The 18,489-nt window shown below is 49.9% G+C and overlaps 1 protein-coding gene and 1 long non-coding RNA gene across 8 annotated transcripts in view; one reads left to right on the top strand and one right to left on the bottom strand.

Annotated features, from left to right (window-relative positions):
- The window catches only part of TTBK1 (tau tubulin kinase 1), a 42,294-nt gene extending 32,541 nt beyond the window's left edge, over positions 1-9,753 (bottom strand). For 6 of the 7 annotated variants that reach the window (XM_072832942.1, XM_072832939.1, XM_072832943.1 and 3 more), the window contains exons 1-5: positions 9,632-9,753; positions 6,404-6,565; positions 1,125-1,272; positions 807-880; positions 494-634 (exon numbers count right to left, since the gene is read on the bottom strand). In XM_072832942.1, coding sequence (XP_072689043.1) covers positions 494-634; positions 807-880; positions 1,125-1,272; positions 6,404-6,511 — 471 coding nt within the window. In that variant the 5' untranslated portion in view covers positions 6,512-6,565; positions 9,632-9,753. The remainder of the gene's footprint in view (positions 1-493; positions 635-806; positions 881-1,124; positions 1,273-6,403; positions 6,566-9,631) is intronic. The other variant, XM_072832938.1, reaches the window with a different exon arrangement.
- Positions 5,958-8,876, top strand: LOC140636998 (uncharacterized). Its single transcript, XR_012034255.1, has 3 exons — positions 5,958-6,348; positions 7,559-7,603; positions 8,714-8,876. It is a non-coding gene; the product is annotated as an uncharacterized lncRNA (long non-coding RNA).
- Positions 9,754-18,489: the final 8,736 nt, after the last annotated feature.

An 18,489-nucleotide genomic window follows, 5' to 3' on the forward strand; every position in this document is an offset into this window, starting at 1 on the left:
TCCCCAGCAGGGTAGTGTGGCTTAGTGTCACTGTCTTGCTCTAAAGCAGCAGAAGACCTGCGTTGTTCTTGCCATGTGACCTTGGGCCATTCAACCAATCTTTCTGGACCTCAGTTTTTACCCCTTACTTAAATTGGAGGTTTTTACAACACCAAGATCCAAGATGCCACAGAATCGGCTACTTGGAATTTCTTACTAAGCCCAGCCCTTTGGTCCCTTTCACTCAATTCTCCAACCCCTGCACCTTTCAAAGTTCAAGGACTAATCAGGGAAGGGTTAAGAGAGAAGAGAGGAACAGAGGGCCAGGCAGGGGCGTGTGTTCTTGGCAGGCCAAGGAGAGGAGGAGAAGGGGCTCCGGGCAGAGAGCAGGAGGAAGGGACAGGTATTAGAAGAGACTATTCTTGCCCCAACCACTGCTCTGGAGGAGAAACCGTGGGACCTGGGCGGGGGGGGGGGGGGGGGGGGGGAGGGGGTCATGTAGCGCCACCCTCACCGGTTTGATGTCCCGGTGCAGGAAGCCCACGGAGTGGATGGCCTCAATGGACTCCAAGATCTGCTTGCCCAGCCGCAGCGTGGTACTCAGGGTGAAGGTGCCTCGCGGCTGGCTGCGGCGCAGGTCGGCCAGGTTCCGGCCCTGGGGGTGGTGGCGGGGCCAGGCTAGACTCAGCTGCCCTGCCCCCTCCACCCTGCACCACTGTGACACTGGGCCCAGCCTCATCCCCAAAGCTTTGTGCCCGCTCCCCACCCCAGTGGTCACGACCCCAGCTTTTGGGGGAGAGTGGAGGGAGGATCCCACAGGGACTCACCTGGAGCTGCATCACTACGTAATTAAACTTCTCATTCCGGCCACAGCCAATGAACCTGCACACGTGGCTTTTCCCTGTGGGGCACAGACAGGGGGTCTCCCAACTCCCACTCCTTCTCCCTCACTTCCAATCTTAAGGCATCTCCAGTGCACTCCTGATTCCTGGTTGCATGATGACTTCTCCCACCACGTCCCTTTGGCCCTCTCCCATCACTGCCCTTAGACTCTGGCCCCATCTCACCATCCCCATCTGTTCTCTCACAGCCCCTGACTCCAACCATCACCTCTCCCCTCGCATCCTCCTGCCCTTGGCCCGCACCTTGCAGCTTTTTGAGCACAGCCACCTCCATCTTGAGGACCTGCTTGGGCTGCTGGGCTGACTCCACCTTGAGGGCCACGTTCTCCCTGGTCAGCAGGTCCATGGCCTCATAGATCTCACCAAAGCCTCCGCCCCCGATCTTTTTCAGCTACAAGATGGAAGAGGGGGATAGGAAACACAGGGGTCAGACTCAGCAGCTCCTCATCCCATCCATTGCTGGGTCATACCCTTCCTGGGTGGGGGGGGCTAAGGCTAGCCTTGAAGGGGAGGACTCCCTGTCTCCCTTCCTTGCCCCAACCACCAATGCTCCTACTTCCTCTCCTAGTGCCAAGCCCTAGTGGGTTTCACGCGCGCGCACACACATGCACACACACGCATGGTTAGATGTCAGAGTGCAAGGTGGGAGAGGGTATGAGACCTCTGACTCCATACAGACATGGAGACGAGCCCGTGTAGGATCTGAAGAGACCATGGGCCATATTGAAACTTTTCTTCCCTGGAAGGACAAGAAATACCACACTGCCCCCCACCCTCCCTCCCACGACTACATTGAACAACCACCATCCATAAGGAAAACTAATTTCTAGAACCTTTCAGCTTCAGAGTGGATCCTCCAGAGAAACTGGCCCTTCCTCGGGTTAGCAGTATCCTGACAGGTGTCAAATGGAGAGAGTACTGGGGGAGGGGTGCATATTTGGGGAGGAGACTCAGCAAAGGGTATTCACTGCCTAGGCCTGCTGCTAAAGCTCACAGCACTCCCTAGAGCCCTGGTCAGATGCCCCAAACCAGGATGAGCCTCCCCTGGGGGCAGGGGCCACTGCGAGACCATGGTGGAAATGGCAGTTTGGACAGTCCATCTATCCCCCCAGGGGGCAAGGCAGTACAGACCTGACCCTCTAGGCCCTCCTCCTCCAGCATCCCAGGACAGGCAGTGAGAAAAGGCAGAGGGGAGAGTTGTGTCGGAGGAAGAGTTGGCAAGGGCAGATAGTCAAAGCTGAGTTACGGGGAGGGATTAAAATAATTTCAAGTTAGGGCAGCCCTGGTGGCGCAGTGGTTTACCGCCACTGCCTGCAGCCCAGTGCGTGATCCTAGGGACCCTGGATTGAGTCCCACGTCAGGCTCTCTATATGATGCCTGCTTCTCTCTCTGCCTGTGTCTCTGCCTTTCTCTCTGTCTCTATGAATAAATAAATAAAATCTTTACAAAAATAATAATAATTTCAAGTTAGAGGCACCAGGGTTCCTGGAGAGGCTGTGTGCTACTGGCAATGATGAGGGACAAGGAGAAGGTGCTGGGTTCTAAGTTGGGATTCATTTGATTAAAAAAAGATGTACAGGGCAGCCCGGGTGGCTCAGCGGTTTAGCACCGCTGTCAGCCCAGGGCCTGATCCTAGAGACCCAGGATCGAGTCCCATGTCAGGCTCCCTGCATGGAGCCTGCTTCTCTCTCTGCCTGTGTCTCTGCCTCTCTCTGTGTGTCTTTCATGAATAAATAAATGAAATCTTAAAAAAAAAAAAAAAAAAAGATGTACAACTCACCTCATGGGTGGCCTGTCCTCTCTGAACATCTTCCAGAATGCTCACTCGCCTCCTGTTGGCTTGTTAACTCACCAGCACAGCTGGGCTTGCTAGTGATTGGGCAGAGGCCGCTCTCATCAGCCAGCCTGTAAACTGACTCTGAGCCTCCCGTGTCTCCAAGCCCTCCCCTTAGCATTTATCCAGTGCTCTGATCCCATTAAATCTTTAATGGTGGCTGAAGCAGGGGGTGAGGGTGGAAGGGGGGCAGGGCAGAGCCCAGGACTGGGAGTTCCCAGCAGGTTACAGTTGAAACCACTCCAGGAAGAGACAGGAGGATGAAGGGAGGATTTAGAAGAGAAGTGGAAGTCTGGCTGCATCTGGAAGGCTCTGGTGCCCAGGAAGGAGACAGGGAAAGGAGGAAGAACAGTCTGAAACCAGAGTCTCTCTCTCCTTGAGACAAAAGTCATACTCCTAGAAGAATCTCAGAGTCAGGAGGGGATAGATGCAGACTCAAGGAAGGCAGTGGCATATCTCCCTCTGGAGAACTTTAAACTCAGGGGAGATTCTAGTATCTTCTAGAATCCTTTATGGCTTGTTATAGGTGAGCATGGAAGGAAAGGGGGAGGAGGAGGGACCAACAATCACATCTCGGGTTCTGTGATCTAGACTCAAAGACATCATCTCAGCTCCTTCCCTAAGGTTCTTGACAACACAAGGGCAGAAGGTCATAAGAGTCACCATTTTACACAGAAGGAAAACTATGGCACAGAGAGTTCCATTCTCTGCCCCAGGTCACACCACTAGTAAGCGGCAAAGTCAGGTTTCATTTAAACCCGGGCAATCCCATGCAGAACTCACACTCTTAACTGTGATATCACAAGAAATGGTGATAGCACAGGGCTTAAAAGTCTGGAGTTTGGGGCACGTGGGTGGCTCAGCGGTTGAGCATCTGCCTTTGGCTCAGGTCATTATCTCAGGATCCTGGGATCGAGTCCCACATCCGGCTCCCCGCAGGGAGCCTGCTTCTCCCGCTGCCTAGGTCTCTGCTTCTCTCTGTCTCTTATGAATAAATAAATAAAATCTTAAAAAAAAGGGACACCTGGGTGGCTCAGCAGTTTCGTGCCTGCCTTTGGCCCAGGGCGTGTTCCTGGGGACTCGGGATCCAGTCCCACGTCCATGGAGCTTGCTTTTCCCTCTGCCTGTGTCTCTGCCTCTCTTTCTGTGTCTCTCATGAATAAATAAATAAAATCTTAAAAAAAAAAAAAGTGTGAGTGCTTGAGAGTCAAGCTTAGATCTGCCAGCCTCCAAAATCCTCACCAGAGGTGTAAGGAGTGCTCCTGGCAGCCAAGACATTTCCCATACCTGCTCCCCAATTTCCGAGGGTGGCCAATGGTATTTCTCTACCATCTTCACTTCCAGACAGAGGCTGTTTCTCTTCCCTTTGACCCTATTCCTCCCCTCCTATTTTTTTCACGACCCCCTCCCCTGTCAAAGGAACTACCTAAACTGGAGGGCTAATCTGACACAAGAGGACCAGCATTCACTTAGGAAAAGGGAAACCTGGTTTCCTGGCTCAGCTCTGGGTCACCTGGAGTTAGTTTCTTTCTTTTTTTTTTTTTTTTTAAGATTTAGTTATTTATACATGAGACACACACACACACACAGAGAGAGAGAGAGAGAGAGAGAGAGACGCAGAAACACAGGCAGGGGAAGAAGCAGGCTCCCCGCAGGGAGCCCGATGCTGGACTCAACTCTATCTGGACCCCAGGATCACGCCCTGAGCCAAAGGCAGATGCTCAACCGCTGAGCCACCCAGGCGTCCCTGGAGTTAGTTTCTTAAAGTCTTTGCCTCCACATTTCCTCCTCTGTAAAATGAAAGAGTTGTTCTAGAACTAGTCACAGAGACTCCTTCATCTCCATCTTGGGAAGCAGTATGGCTTAGGGACCACTGACCCAGCAGTCGTGAGAACTTGGCAGGCTAGCTAGTCTCTGTACCTGTTTCCACACCTGTGAAAAGGGGGTAATAACATCTACTCCATTGTTTGGGGAGGTAACACACACAAGACATTTTGCACAGTCTGGCCACAGCAAGTGCTCCAAACAAATGCTGTTTTACTTAGTAGTATCATTTGCTCTTCTGATCCTGAGAAGCACCCCTCAAGAAAAGTAAAACATTCATATTTGTAAATACTCCACCTGGTACCACTGCCCCTCCCTTCCTCCCCAGCCAGCTCATTTTCTCTTTGGGCAATTTGTTCTTGGTTTCCGAGCTCTGCCTCAAGTCTCTGTCCCACCCCTCATGGGGAGATGGCTGAGGGGAGGCATCCAGCAGCCCCCTCTCTCAACCTCTCCAGGAGCCAGGGACGGAGATCAGCCTAGTGAAGACTGCACAATCGCCCCTTCCCCCGATGACCCCCTGCCATTTCTCTCTCATCTTCCACCTGCTCCCTCAAAAAGCAGCGAAAAGTTCTGACTCAAACTCAGTATGATGTGAACACCATCTTTTTCTCACCTCTTCAGTGCAAAAGACCTTCTGCCTCCAATCTGTCAGAAACCAAGCTCTCATGACAGGAGACCCAGAGGGTTCTTGGAGGAACACTCATTTTGCCAGACTCTTATTCCCTTGATTATGGCCCTGGTTCCTCCTCCTCCAATTTCTGACCTGTTGCTCTCCCTCTCAGGAGTTCCTCTGGGATTTAGATGGCCCCTTCCCTCAGCTCTCTGAGGTACCACCACCTCCCCCAATCCCAGAGACATCTCAGACAACGCTTTGGCCCCATCCCTGGTCCTCTCAAATTGGCAGAAAGAGTGGTTGTTGCCATGGAGACCAGATAGCACCCAGCCCCACTCTCAACACTGCAGCCCAGGTGAGCTGAGCTTCCCCCCTCAACTCCCACACACCCCGACACAGACTCTCAGTGTAGACCTGTGCTGCTCTCCCTCCTTCCCTCCAGGCTCCCCACTCCGCGGTGCAGACCCACAGGCTCACACACCATCACCCTGCAATCAGCCCTACACCATCCTGCCCACACAATGATAAGAGGCCACCCAGAGCGCTAGCGACGGAAGGAGAGGTGGGGAGGGGGGTTAGGGGAGGGAGACAAGGATTGATTTACAATAGGACCCGCTCCCCAGACACTGCCTTTTCCCCCAACCCCTCATAGGTCCTCCACCCATCCAGGCCCAAACCCCGATGAGGCTCAGACTACAACTCCCAGCAGGCCGAACAGCCTGAAGTCCTGGGCTGGAGGAGCAAGGCACGCTGGGACATGGAGTCTCGGCGTGTTGCACCTGCCGCAGGAACCAGTGAGGGGAGGAGGGTGGAAGGAGAAGATGGAGTGCGGCTGCGGTGGGAGCAGCCCGCAGGGCCTCTTTCCCCGAAGCCAGGCCTTTCTGTCCTCTGCGGAAGCGGAGGGACACATGCACACTCACTGCCCTTCTCCAAGGTCCAGAGGGGAAAGAGCCCCCTCCCCCACGCCGCCCGCCTCCCCCACGGAGCTCTGCAGCTCCTGCCCCGACGTCCAACCAGGAGTTGTTTCAGGCTGGGCCCGAGCAACGTGACCCAGCAGGGAAAGGGATGAGAGGGGGCGCTGGGAGAAGGCGATTGTCCACAAGTGTACGCCAGAATAGTGACCGCCAGCAGTATGCAGATGAGCTCAGGGGCACCTCCCTCTTCGGGTAGAGGAGTTGGGGCAGCTGTTTGAACAGGTCTCCAGGCCCCTCCCCACCCCCAACCCGTCCCCACCCCCGCCGGGTCACTCACCACCTTCCAGCGGTCCTTGACCACGTAGTTGGCCGGCAGTATGTCGGCCTGCTCCCCTCCCCCACTCATGTTGGTTTCGTCCTTAAGAGCGGCCGCTAGGCACTGCATCCGCCAGCCGGAGGGAGGGGTGTCCGCAGGGCCTGCCCTGGGGGGGCCATCTACCTGGGGGAGTGGGGAGGGGCCATGAGTGGGGCAGGCGACGACCCTGGACCCTCTCGTCCATAGGGAGGAGGGGAGCGCCATTCTCCAGGCAGGCCTCCTTCCCTGGGCCCACTGGGCAGATGCTCCAGGGGTTACTGGGGGAAGCGCTGTGTAAATACCCAGGTGGAGGTCAGGGGAGAAGACAGAAATACTATCCATGGGAAGGGAGATACAAACTACAAACCGGGGATGTGAAAACCAGCAACAGGACGCACATGTTGAAAAAAGGAGAGGAAAATGCTGTGTGAACAGGCTATGGGGACAGGGAGAGATATGCTAACTAAGGTGGAAAAAACTTGCTAAACGCCCCTCCCCTCTGCCCCACGCCCAGGGGTGCGGTGGGGGGAGGGAACATACTAATCTAGGACCCATGTTTGTGTAGAGGACTCCTGGGCCAAGAAGGACCCATCTGAATGACTTGATCCAAGGCCCCCGGCACCCACACATTCCCATGCAGAGGTGCCACCAAATGCCCATAGAGCTGTGCATCTGAGGCTTACTAAAAGGGGAGACCTGCTGACCAAGGCGTAACCCATGGGAAACCCACACCAGAGTGATGGAGACCCACTGATCAATCGTAGGAGATGGGATACTCAAGAAATCAAGATACACAGCAGCCCCTTGGGGATGGTGCTAAGTGAGGAGGATGCAGGTGTGTGAGGCACACACCGTTCTCAGGGGTGAGTCCAACCCGCTGACAGCCGTGGTGTTCAGAAGCCAGGATGTGAGCCATGGGGTGAACGTAAAGCGATGGACCCAGCACAAAGATTTTAGAGGGACTGCAGCCCTGCGGCCACTCCAAGGGAGAGAGACAGGCTGAACTAGAGGGGAGGAGGACTTGGAGACAACTGGGAAGGGGTAGGTCTCACAGGAGGCAAGAAGAATGATGGGGAGCAGCAGGTTGGGGTGGGCGTGTGCTGAGAGAGCTCTGACCACACCTTTCTCTCGGCTCAGGAGCAGCAAGAAGGAAGGAGGCTGGCTCTGGTTGCACTGGCACAGGTAGGAATTGAATGTCAAGGAGAGGGTCCTGACTGTGAGGGTTGGGGAGGCCAGCTGATGTCATCCAGGGAAATTTAAGCATGTGCACATGTATGTGTCTGAGTGTGTATCTGCACATATGTCCTTCTGTGAGCATGTATATGTCTTTGTGTGTTTTTCTGTGTCTGTGTGTCTCTGTGTCCATGCCTGTCCATCCGTCTGCTTGTGTTTATACTCGTTTTTTGCGTCTGTCTGTGATGTGCACGTGCATAGGCAGGGGGCCACTTTGTGAGATTGCTGTGAATCCTGTACAGAATGGGAACCAAGATCTTCTCTTCTCTTCCTTCCCCCCACACTTCATACAAGCACAATGCTCTGCCCTCACCATGACCCTGGAGAGTCTCAACTGGAAGGCAGTTACTCAGGCTGGGCTGGGGGACCAGGTTGGGTGGAGGGGAGACGGGGCGGAGGAAAGTGACTAAGGCATCTGTGGATGGGGCGGAAACTCCACAAGCCTGTCTTTCCTTGGGATGGGGATAGCTCCCCAAGGCTCCCGTGTTTAGCCGTCCTGATACAGGAAGCAGTGTGGGATAGTAAAGGCATAGAGACAGCCTTCAACAGGTCATGGTATGCCGTGAGGGACATGTGGAGAAGAGGTCTTCATGCAGAGGGACACTGTCACTCTTCTCCTGTCTTTCTTCAAGTGACTCAGCTGACTCTTTCCTCCAATCCACCCAACTTCAGAGCATTAGAGCTGTGGGGATGTCAAATAGGCCTCTGCCCACCTTCTGCCAATCTGGCATATGGGCCATCAGGAATTCAGAGGGCAAAATAAAGGGAGAGGTAGACGGTGGGGGGTTCTGGAATAAAGGTGGAAACAAGAGGGAAGAAGCAATTGAGCTAGTAGGGAGGGAGCCTTGAGCAGTTGAACTTGTCATCTCTGATGGGCCTTCCAGCCCTGTGATGGTGGATTCTATACCTTAATGAGAAGAATTTGGGTGCTCCAACCAGTTTAGAGGTGGGCAAGGCTAGAAGGAACAAGCGAGGTGGGAAAAGGAAGAGTGGTAGCAAGAGGATAAGTAGGGGTTCCCTGCCTCTTCCTGTCCACCGTCCTCACTCTCTGTCTCTCAGGACTGCACTCAGCTTAGTCTGGTTGGATGACAGGCCACGAAGAACTTGGCTGCCCCATTACTGCCCCCTCAGGACCCTTTGGGTATGTGGAGGCATGGGTATGTCATGCGAAGGGGCTTGTGGATTTATGATTATCTGTCAGACAGGGTGGGCCAATCGTGTGTGTTGGGGGTTGGGGAGACAGAGAGGGAGAGACAGCAAGAGAAGGAGGGAGGGAACTCATCATGGTGTGTGGGTTGATGTGTTGATGTGTAACTCTGCAAGGTGTGAACCAGGTGTCCGTGGGAACCTGGGAGCGCAGGTAAGGAGAGGGAAAGGAGCCCAGTGAGGGTAGTGGGAACAGGTGAGAAGAGGTATGGAAGGAGGCAGAGGAGAAGGGATGGGATGGGGGGTGACAGGAGCAGAGGAGGGGGTTGGGTAAGACAGAAGCAGGGGGCGAGCCATCGGGATGACAGGTGAGGAAGCGGTAGTTCCCCGGGAGGGGCTTGGGGGCGCTGCCGAAGAGGCGAGGAAGTAGGTAAGGGGCTGGCCAGAGGGAGGAAGGGCCTGAGGGTAAGGGAGCGAGGTTGCGGAGGCAGCCGGCAGCCGGCAGCCGGGAAGGGCTGGTCAGGGTGCCAGCAGGGTGAGGCCGTGGGGCCGGGGGCAGAGGGGGAGGCGAGGGGCAGAGGCCGTGGGGGCCGGCCGGTGAGGGCGGGCGTGTGCGCTGGGGGCCGCGGGGGCAGGGAGCCAGTCCAGGCCTCGGGATGCGGCCCAGGCTGTGTAGGCCGGCGGCGGGCGCCCGGCTCGGCGGACACGGCCCGGGGAGGGGGAGCTGGGGAAGGCTGCGCTGGGCGGCGAGCCGGGCCGAGGCCCGCGGAGCCCGCAGGGGAGCCCCCGCCCCGACCCCGCCGGCCCGCCGCCGGCCCCGCCCCGCCTCACCTGCTCTGTGCCCGCTGCGGCTGCGGCTGCGGCGGCGGAGGCAGCGGCTCGGGGCGGCGCATCCCCCGGGGCCGGGGCGGGGCGGGGGCGGGGGCGGCTCAGTGCGGCGCGGGGCGGCCCGCTCCCTCCGGCGGCGGCGGTGGCGGCGGCGGCCTCCTGCCCGGGATCATCCCCGCCCGGCCCGGCCCGGCCCCGATCCTCCTCGGGCGACGGCGGAGGCAGCGGCGGAGCGGGGAGCTGCCCACAATGCACTGCGCCGCCAGCATCAGCACCAGCCCTGACATCACCGCCCCACCGCCCGGCTCTTACATCACCGCCCTTTCTCTGACATCACATTCCACTCTGCTCCTCTCTCCACGCCTGCAGCCTTAGGGCTCTCCTTCGGATGGTCCCGCTCCGGCTCTTCGGTTCCCCTCACTGGTTTCACTTGACCCCCACCCCCACCCTGGCAGGGCCCCATCACTCCTTACCTGTCCCCACAAACTCCTCTGTTTAGATCATCCTTTATCTTCCCCCCTCTCAGCAGGTCCCTGTCAACCTCAAATGACTGCCTCACTGCGCCTCCCATGTGTTCATACTACTTTCCTCTAAACTCCTTTCCCCTCACCTATACCCATCCTCCCATAGTCCCTGTCTCTCATTTCTTCTCACACATTCCTCGCCTAGAACTCACCTCCCCACACGTATGCCTTACCTCCTGGCTCAACCTGTCCCTCTCTGTCTTTGGCCCTTTTTCCCATCTGTTGACAAATTCTCTCATTGTTTCTTACTGCTTACAAATAAGATGCACTTTTTTTTTGAGATTTTATTTATTTATTCATGAGAGACACACAGAGAGAGGCAGACACACAGGCAGAAGGAGAAGCAGACTCTCGCAGGGAGCCCAATATGGGATTCAATCCCTGGACCAGGGATCACACCCTAAGCCAAAGGCTGACACTCAACCACTGAACCACCCAGGCATCCCTCTTTTTTTATTTTTTTTTTATTTTTTTTTTAGATTTTATTTATTTGAGAGAGAGAGAGCAGAGAGCTCTCTGGGAGTGGGAGAGAGGGGCAGAAGGAGAGGGGGAAGCAGACTCCTGTGGAGCAGGGAGCTGGATGCGGGGCTCAATCCCAGGACCCCAAGACCATGAGCTGAGCCTAAGGCAGACACTTAACTGACTGAGCCACCCAGGTGCCCCAAGAGGCACACTCTTTATTGTGACATTGAAGATTCTCCCTAACATGGTAATAACGCCATATAGAGGCTATTACCACCTTTCTGACAAATTTGATTATTCAACATTCCCTGAACATATTTTGTACGGTCTCTCTCAGATCTTCCATACTTCATACCTTCAATAAGTGCATAGTGAGGCCTCCAATGACAATGACAAATAGCAACTATTTACTCTTCCCAGACACCATTCTAACTTTACACATGTTAATTCATTTAATCCTCATAACAACCCTATGACACAGCAGTACTAATGTTACACCCATTTTAGAGGAGGAAACTGAGATAGAGAGGTTGAATAATTTGCCTTACGTTACACAGCTAACGAGTGGCAGAGCTGGGATTCAAACTCTGGCTTTGGAGGCCATGCTCCTAACCATAATGCTAGGAGGAAGGACCACTGAATCAGCAAGAGGAGACACATTCTGCTGTAATTTGAAGGATTAGGAGTTTTCCAACAGACAAGTGGAGCCAGGGCAGAGGGTCGGAGAGACTTCTAGGCTGAGAAGACTGCATGAGGTGAGCTGGGGGTGGGCATGTACAAGATCATGAAGCACCCTGTGTGCCATGCTAAGAAGATTGGATTTTCTCCACTTAGTTTTTGGAAGTGTAGTGGCTAGTGTCCTGAGCCATCCAGATCCCCCTTCGGAATCCAGGTACTCATCCCTTCAGCTGCCTGGGGTGCTGAAGTCTGAGTGCTCTCAGCAGAGTCCCCCTGGCCAAGGATGCTGCCTCACTCACAATCACATATCCATTCTGGTGCAACCCATATCCAATTGATGATCAGCCTGTGTGGACAAAGGCCTGGCCCCTTCACCTCAACTCAAGACATTTCTGAAGGGACATCCATTTTCAAACCTCCTTATCTGGTCAGCTGAGGCTTCTATTGAGGCTGTGTCAAAGCTCTGCCCAATCCTGCTTTTTTGGCTCCTCTGCAGAAGTTGATCCGCACAGTACTTCAGGATCAACTTCCTGCATGATCCTCTCCATCTCAAGAGTCAACATCAGGGGAATTGGACCTTCAGAGAGGAAATCACTGAAGAATACAGTCTGACCCAAGTATTGAGTTAGGATTCTAGGTTGACAGTTTTGTCCCCAGTACTATAAAAATGTCACTCTACTGACCTCTTGTTTGCATTGTTTCTGATGAAAAATATGCAATTATCCTTATCCTTGTTTCTCTGTATGTAGTATCTATTCCTCTGGCTGTTTTTAAGATTTTCTTTTTATTACAGTTTTAAAGCTATTTGGTTATGATGTGGTTTGACTTTTTTTTTCATGTTTCTTGTGCTTGGGATTTGTTGAGTTCTTGTATCTGTGAAATTATAGTTGTCATCAAGTTTGGAAAAATCTCAGACATTATTTTCTCAAATATTTTTTCTCTCTTCCCTTTTCTTCAGAGACTCCAATTACCCATGTGAAGTTTTCCACAGCTGACTGATGCTTTGTTCCTCCCACCCCCCGAGTCTTTTTATCTCACTGTGTTTTGTTCTGCATACTTTGTACTGCTAAGTATTCAACTTTATTAATCTTATCTGGGGATCCTGGGATCGAGTCCCACATTGGGCTCCCTGAAGGGAGCCTGCTTGTCCCTCTGCCTATGTCTCTGCCTCTCTTTCTGTGTCTCTCATGAATAAATAAAATCTTAAAAAAAAAAGATTTATTTATTTGTGAGAGAGTGGGATCCCTGGGTGGCGCAGCGGTTTAGCGCCTGCCTTTGGCCCAGGGCGCGATCCTGGAGACCCGGGATCGAATCCCACGTCGGGCTCCCGGTGCATGGAGCCTGCTTCTCCCCCTGCCTGTGTCTCTGCCTCTCTCTCTCTCTGTGTGTGTGACTATCATAAATAAATAAAAATTTAAAAAAAAAGTTTATTTGTGAGAGAGAGAGATAGTGTGTGCATAAGCAGGGGGAGGGGCAGGGGAAGAGAGAGGGTCACAAGCAGACTCCACACTGAGCCTGGAGCTCCACATGAAGCTCAGTCTCACAACCCTGAGATCATGACCTGAGCCAAAACCAAGAGTCAGTCAGATAGATGCTTAAAATGGGACCACCCAAATACCTCAGTCTGGGTCTTTCAAAAATCTTTCATGTACCATTTTTTTCTTCTAATTTCTTAAGCATATGGAATATTTATAACAACTTTTATTTTAAATTTTTTATTTTAAATATTTTATTTATTCATGAGAGACACGGGGGTGGGGAGAGCAGAGACAGAGGTAGAGGGAGAAGCAGGCTCCATGCAGGGAGCCTGATGTGGAACTCGATCCTGGGACTCCAGGATCACACCCTGGGCCAAAGGCAGGCACTGAACCGCTGAGCCACCCAGGCATCCCTATTTTTACTTTTTAAAGGTTTTACTTATTTATTCATGAGACACACACAGAGAGGCAAAGACATAGGCAGAGAGAGAGGCAGGCTCCCTTGGGGAGCCCGATGCAGGACTTGATCCCAGGACCTGCAAATCACGCCCTGAGTGGAAGGCAGATGCTCAACCACTGAGCAACCCAGGCGTTCCTATAATAACTATTTTAATATACTTACTTATGAATTTTATTACTTGAATAATTTCTTTTAAAAAACATTTTATTTATTTATTTGAGAGAAAGAAAAAAAGTGAGAGACAGCATGAGTGGATGGGAGGGGCAGAGTGAGGGAGAAGCAGACTCCCTGCTGAGCAAGGAGCTCAATGTGCACCAGGACTCTATTCCAGCAGGACTCTATCCCAGGACCCCCAGATCATGACCTGAGCTGAAGGAAGACACTTAATCAACTGAGCCACTCAGGCGCCCCTAACTGAATAGTTTCTAGACCACTTGCAACTGATTTTTCTTCTCACTCTGTCATATTTTTCCACTTCTTTCCATACCATAGTTTTTTATTGGATGGCAAATAGTGTGAATGTTACTTTGTTGGGTTTATTTTTGTTTGTATGCAATATTTTTGTATTTTAGGAAATATTCTTAAGCTTTGTTCTATAATGCAACTAATTTACTCAGAAACAGTTTGATCTATTAAGGCTTACTTTGTATGCTTTATTAGACGGGACCTAAGTAGCTTCTAGCCTAGGGATAATTTTCCCCATGACTGAGGCAAAAGGCTTCAGCATATTTTACCTCATGCCCAATGAATTATGAAGTTTTCCACATCGGCTGGAGGAACAGGCACTTTTTCCAATGCTGTGTGAGTTTTGGAGATCATTCACGTTGCTACTTTCATGTTGTTCTTTTCCGGCTTCAGCAAGTTTCCTCACACACATATGCTGACCAGTCCTATGTCGACTGTCACAGAGATCACTATGAAGATTCCAAAGCGCTCTCTCCTATCCTGTGCTCTGTTCCAGACCAGCTGCCTTGGCCTCCATGGACTCCCCCTTCTGCCTCCTCAGCTCCAGGAGACAGCTGGGATCGGCCTGGTTTCCTCCTGCCTGGAGCCCAGAAAACCTGCAGGCAATATGCTGGGGCAAACACAAAGCTCACCTGGTTGTTTTCAGTCTTTGGGGGATCCTGTCCTCCGCTGCCTGACAGCCAGTGTTCAAACATCATTGTTTCACAGATTCTGCCCAGGTTTTTTTTTTTTTTTTTTTGCCTGTTAAATACGGGAGGCTATACAGCAAGGGAAACCATCAACAAAATGAAAAAGCAGTTTATGGAATGGGAGAATATGCTTGCAAATCATATATTTGAAAAGGGTTAATATCTGAAATACATATAAAGGACTCATACAATACAATAGGAAAAAACAAAACAAAACAGTCCATTTAAAAAATGGGCAAAGGGGCTACCCCGGGTGGCTCAGCGGTTTAGCGCCGCCTTCAGCCCAGGGCGTGATCCTGGAGACCCAGGATTGAGTCCCACATCAGGCTCCCTCCATGGAGCCTGCTTCTCCCTCTGCCTGTGTCTCTGTCTCTCATGAATAAATAAATAAAATCTTAAAAAAAAAAAAAGGAAAATACAAATCAAAACCAAATCAAATGAGATACCACCTTATACCCCTGAATTGCTAGTGTTAAAAAGACAAAAAATAATAAGTGTTGGCTAGGATGTGGAGAAAAGGGAACCCTTGTGCTCTATTGGTAGGAATGCAAATTAGTGCCATCACTGTGGAAAACAGTATGGAGGTTCCTCAAAAAACTAAAGATAGGAACCTGGGTCCCTCAGTCCATAGCATGCAGAATCTTGACCTCAGGGTTGTAAGTTCGAGCCTCTCACTGGGTGTAGAGATTACTTAAAAATAAAATGTTTAAAAAAATAAAATGTTTAAAAAGAATGAAATCTTGCCATTTGCAATAATGTGGATGGAGCTAGAGAGTATTATGCTAAGAGAAATAAGTCAGTCAGAGGTGCCTAGGTGGCTCAGTCAGTTAAGTGTCTGACTCCTTGATTTCAGCTCAGGTCATGATCTCAGGGTTGTGGGATCCATCCCAGTATCTAGCTCCGTGCTCAATGAGGAGCTTGCCTAAGATTTTCTCTCTCCCTCTGCCGCTCCCTACTCTCCCCCACCATCAAAAAAAAACAAAAAACAAAAAAACAAAAAAAAACAAAAAACAGAGAAATGCCATATAATTTCACTCATATGTGGAATTTAAGAAACAAAACAAATAAACAAAGCAAGAAAAAAAAGAGGCAAACCAAGAAACTGATGGTTACCAGAGGGAAGGGAGGTGGAGGGATGGGTGGGATAGGTGATGGGGAGTAAGGAGTGCACTTTGATGAGCATCAGGTGATGCATGGAGGTGCTGAATCACTAAACTGTACACCTGAAACTAATATTGCACTGTATGCTAACTAATTGTAATTTTAATAAAAACTTGGGGAGAAAATCTTTAAAAAAAAAAAAAAAACCCTAGGGCAGCCCCAGTGGCTTAGCGGTTTAGCGCCGTCTTCAGCCCGGGGCATGATCCTGGAGACCTGGGATCCAGTCCCACATCAGGCTCCCTGCATGGAGCCTGCTTCTCCCTCTGCCTGTGTCTCTGCCTCTCTCTCCTTCTGTGTCTCTCATGAATAAATAAAATCTTAAAAAAAAAAAAACAACTCTAAAGGGGCGTCTGGGTGGCTCAGTCAGTTAAGTGTCTGACTTGGTTTCAGCTCAGGTTGTGAGCTCTGGGTTGTGAGATAGAGTCCCACATCTGGCTCCTCGTTAAGCTTGGAGTCCACTTGAGATTCTTCCCCCCCTCACTCCCATCTCCTCTGCTCCTCCCTCTGCTTGTGCACTTCCTCTCTCTCTCTCTCAAATAAATAAATAAATAAATAAATAAATAAATAAAATCTTAAAAAAACCCACAAACCCTAAAAATAGAAGTACAATATGATTCAGTACTCGCCTTCTGGATATTTACATGAAGAAAATGAAAACACCATTTTAAAAAGATAGAAGTACCCCTGTAGTTCACTGCAGCATTATTCACAATAGCTATGATACAGAAGCAACCCAAGTGTCCACTGATACATGAATAGATAAAGATGTGGTATATATGGACAGTAAAATATTACTCAGCCATAAAGAATGAGATCTTGCCACTTGTGACAACATGGATGGACCTAGAGGGCATTATGCTAAGTGGAATAAGTCAGACAGAAAAAGACAAATGCTGTATGATTTTGTTCATATGTGGAATCTAAAAGAAATTTAAAAAACAATAAAAGAGCAACACTCCTTAAATATAAAGAACGAACACGGTTGCTGAGGGGAAGATTGTAGGAGGATGAAGATAATGGGTGAGGGGAGTAGGAGATATATAGGCTTCTAGTTATGGAATAAATTGTGGGGATGAAAGGAACAGCACAGGCGATATAGTCAATGGTATTATAATTGCATTGAATGTGGCAGAGGGGAGCTACACTTGTGGTGAATATACATCTTGACTTGTCAAAATCACTATGTTGTATGCCTGAAACTAATATAACAATGTGTGTCAGCTATACGTCAATAAAAACATTTTTGAAAAGACAGTCTCTTCAATATATGGTGTTGGGAAAACTGAATATTCACATAAAACTAAACTAAACCCCTGTTTTATACCACTCACAAAAATGAACTCAAATTGGGCTAAACTTTTTAAGATTTATTTATTTGAGAGATAGAGAAAGTGCATGTGTAAGCAGGAGGAAGGAGAGGGAGAGAGAGAACCTCAAACAGATTCTGTGACAAGCATGGAGCCTGACGTGGGCTCAATTCTGCAACCCTGAGATCATGACCTGAGCTGAAACCAAGAGTTGGATGCTTAACCAACTGAGCCACTTAGGCACCCCTTGAATTGGATTAAAGACTTAAATGTCAGACCTGAAACAATGAAACTCCTAGAAGAAAACATAGAGAATAAGTTCCTTTGAATGGTTATTGGCAATGATTTTTTAAATATGACACATAAAGTACAGGCAACAAGAATAAATAAACAAGTGGGACTACATTAAACTAAAAAGCTTCTGCACAGCAAAAAACCCACTCCCAATCAGAAAAATAAAAAGACAACCTATGGAATGGGGAAAAAAAAAAAAACTTGTAAACCATGTATCTGATAAGGGGTTAATATCCAAAATATATAAAGAATTCATATAACTCAATAGCACAAAAAACCCCCAAATAATCCAGTTAAAAATAGGCAAAGGATCTGAATAGATATTTTTCCAAAGAAGGCATACAAATGGCCAACAGGAACATGAAAAGGTGCTCAACATCACTAATCATTAGGGAAATGCAAATCAAAACCACAATGATAGGGGTGGCTGGCTGGCTCAGTTGGTGAAGCATGCAACTCTTGATCTCAGGGTTGCAGGTTTGAGCCCTACGTTGGGTGCAGAGATTACTTGAAAAAAAAAAATCTTTGTGGTGCCTGGCTGGCTCAGTCAGTAGAACATGCAACTTTGATATCAGGGTTGTAGGTTCAAGCCCCATGTTGGGTATAGAGATTACTTTTTAAAAAATCTTTTAAAAATCCCACAATGATATGTCACCTTGTACTTATTAGAATGGCTATGATCAATCTTAAAAAAACAACAACAGGGATCCCTGGGTGGTGCAGCGGTTTGGCGCCTGCCTTTGGCCCGGGGCGCGATCCTAGAGACCCGGGATCGAATCTCACATCGGGCTCCCGGTGCATGGAGCCTGCTTCTCCCTCTGCCTGTGTCTCTGCCTCTCTCTCTCTGTGTGACTATCATAAATAAATAAAAATTAAAAACAACAACAACAAAAACAAACTCATAAACACAGAGAACACACTGGGGGTTACCAGAGTCAGGGCAGGGAGGACACTGAGCAAAGTGGAAGAAGGTGGTTAAAAGATACAAACTTCCAGTTATAAGATAAGTCCTGGGATGGAAGGTACAGCATGGTGACTATAGTTAATAATTCTGCATTGTATATTTGAAAGATGTTAAGAGAATAGATCATAAAAGTTCTCATCACAAGGAAAGTATATTTGTAACTATGTGGTGATGAATGTTAACTAAACTTATTGTGGTGATCATTTTACAGTACATACTTATATAAAGTCATTATGTTGTACACCTAAAACTAATGCAATGTCAAAAAAAAATTTTTAAAGATTTTATTTATTCATGAGAGACACAGAGAGAGAGACAGACAGAGACACAGGCAGAGGGAGAAGCAGGCTTCATGCATGGAATTCTACACGGGACTCAA

This window comes from Canis lupus, chromosome 7 (genome assembly GCF_048164855.1).
Source record: "Canis lupus baileyi chromosome 7, mCanLup2.hap1, whole genome shotgun sequence".
Taxonomy (NCBI): Eukaryota; Metazoa; Chordata; class Mammalia; order Carnivora; family Canidae; genus Canis; species Canis lupus.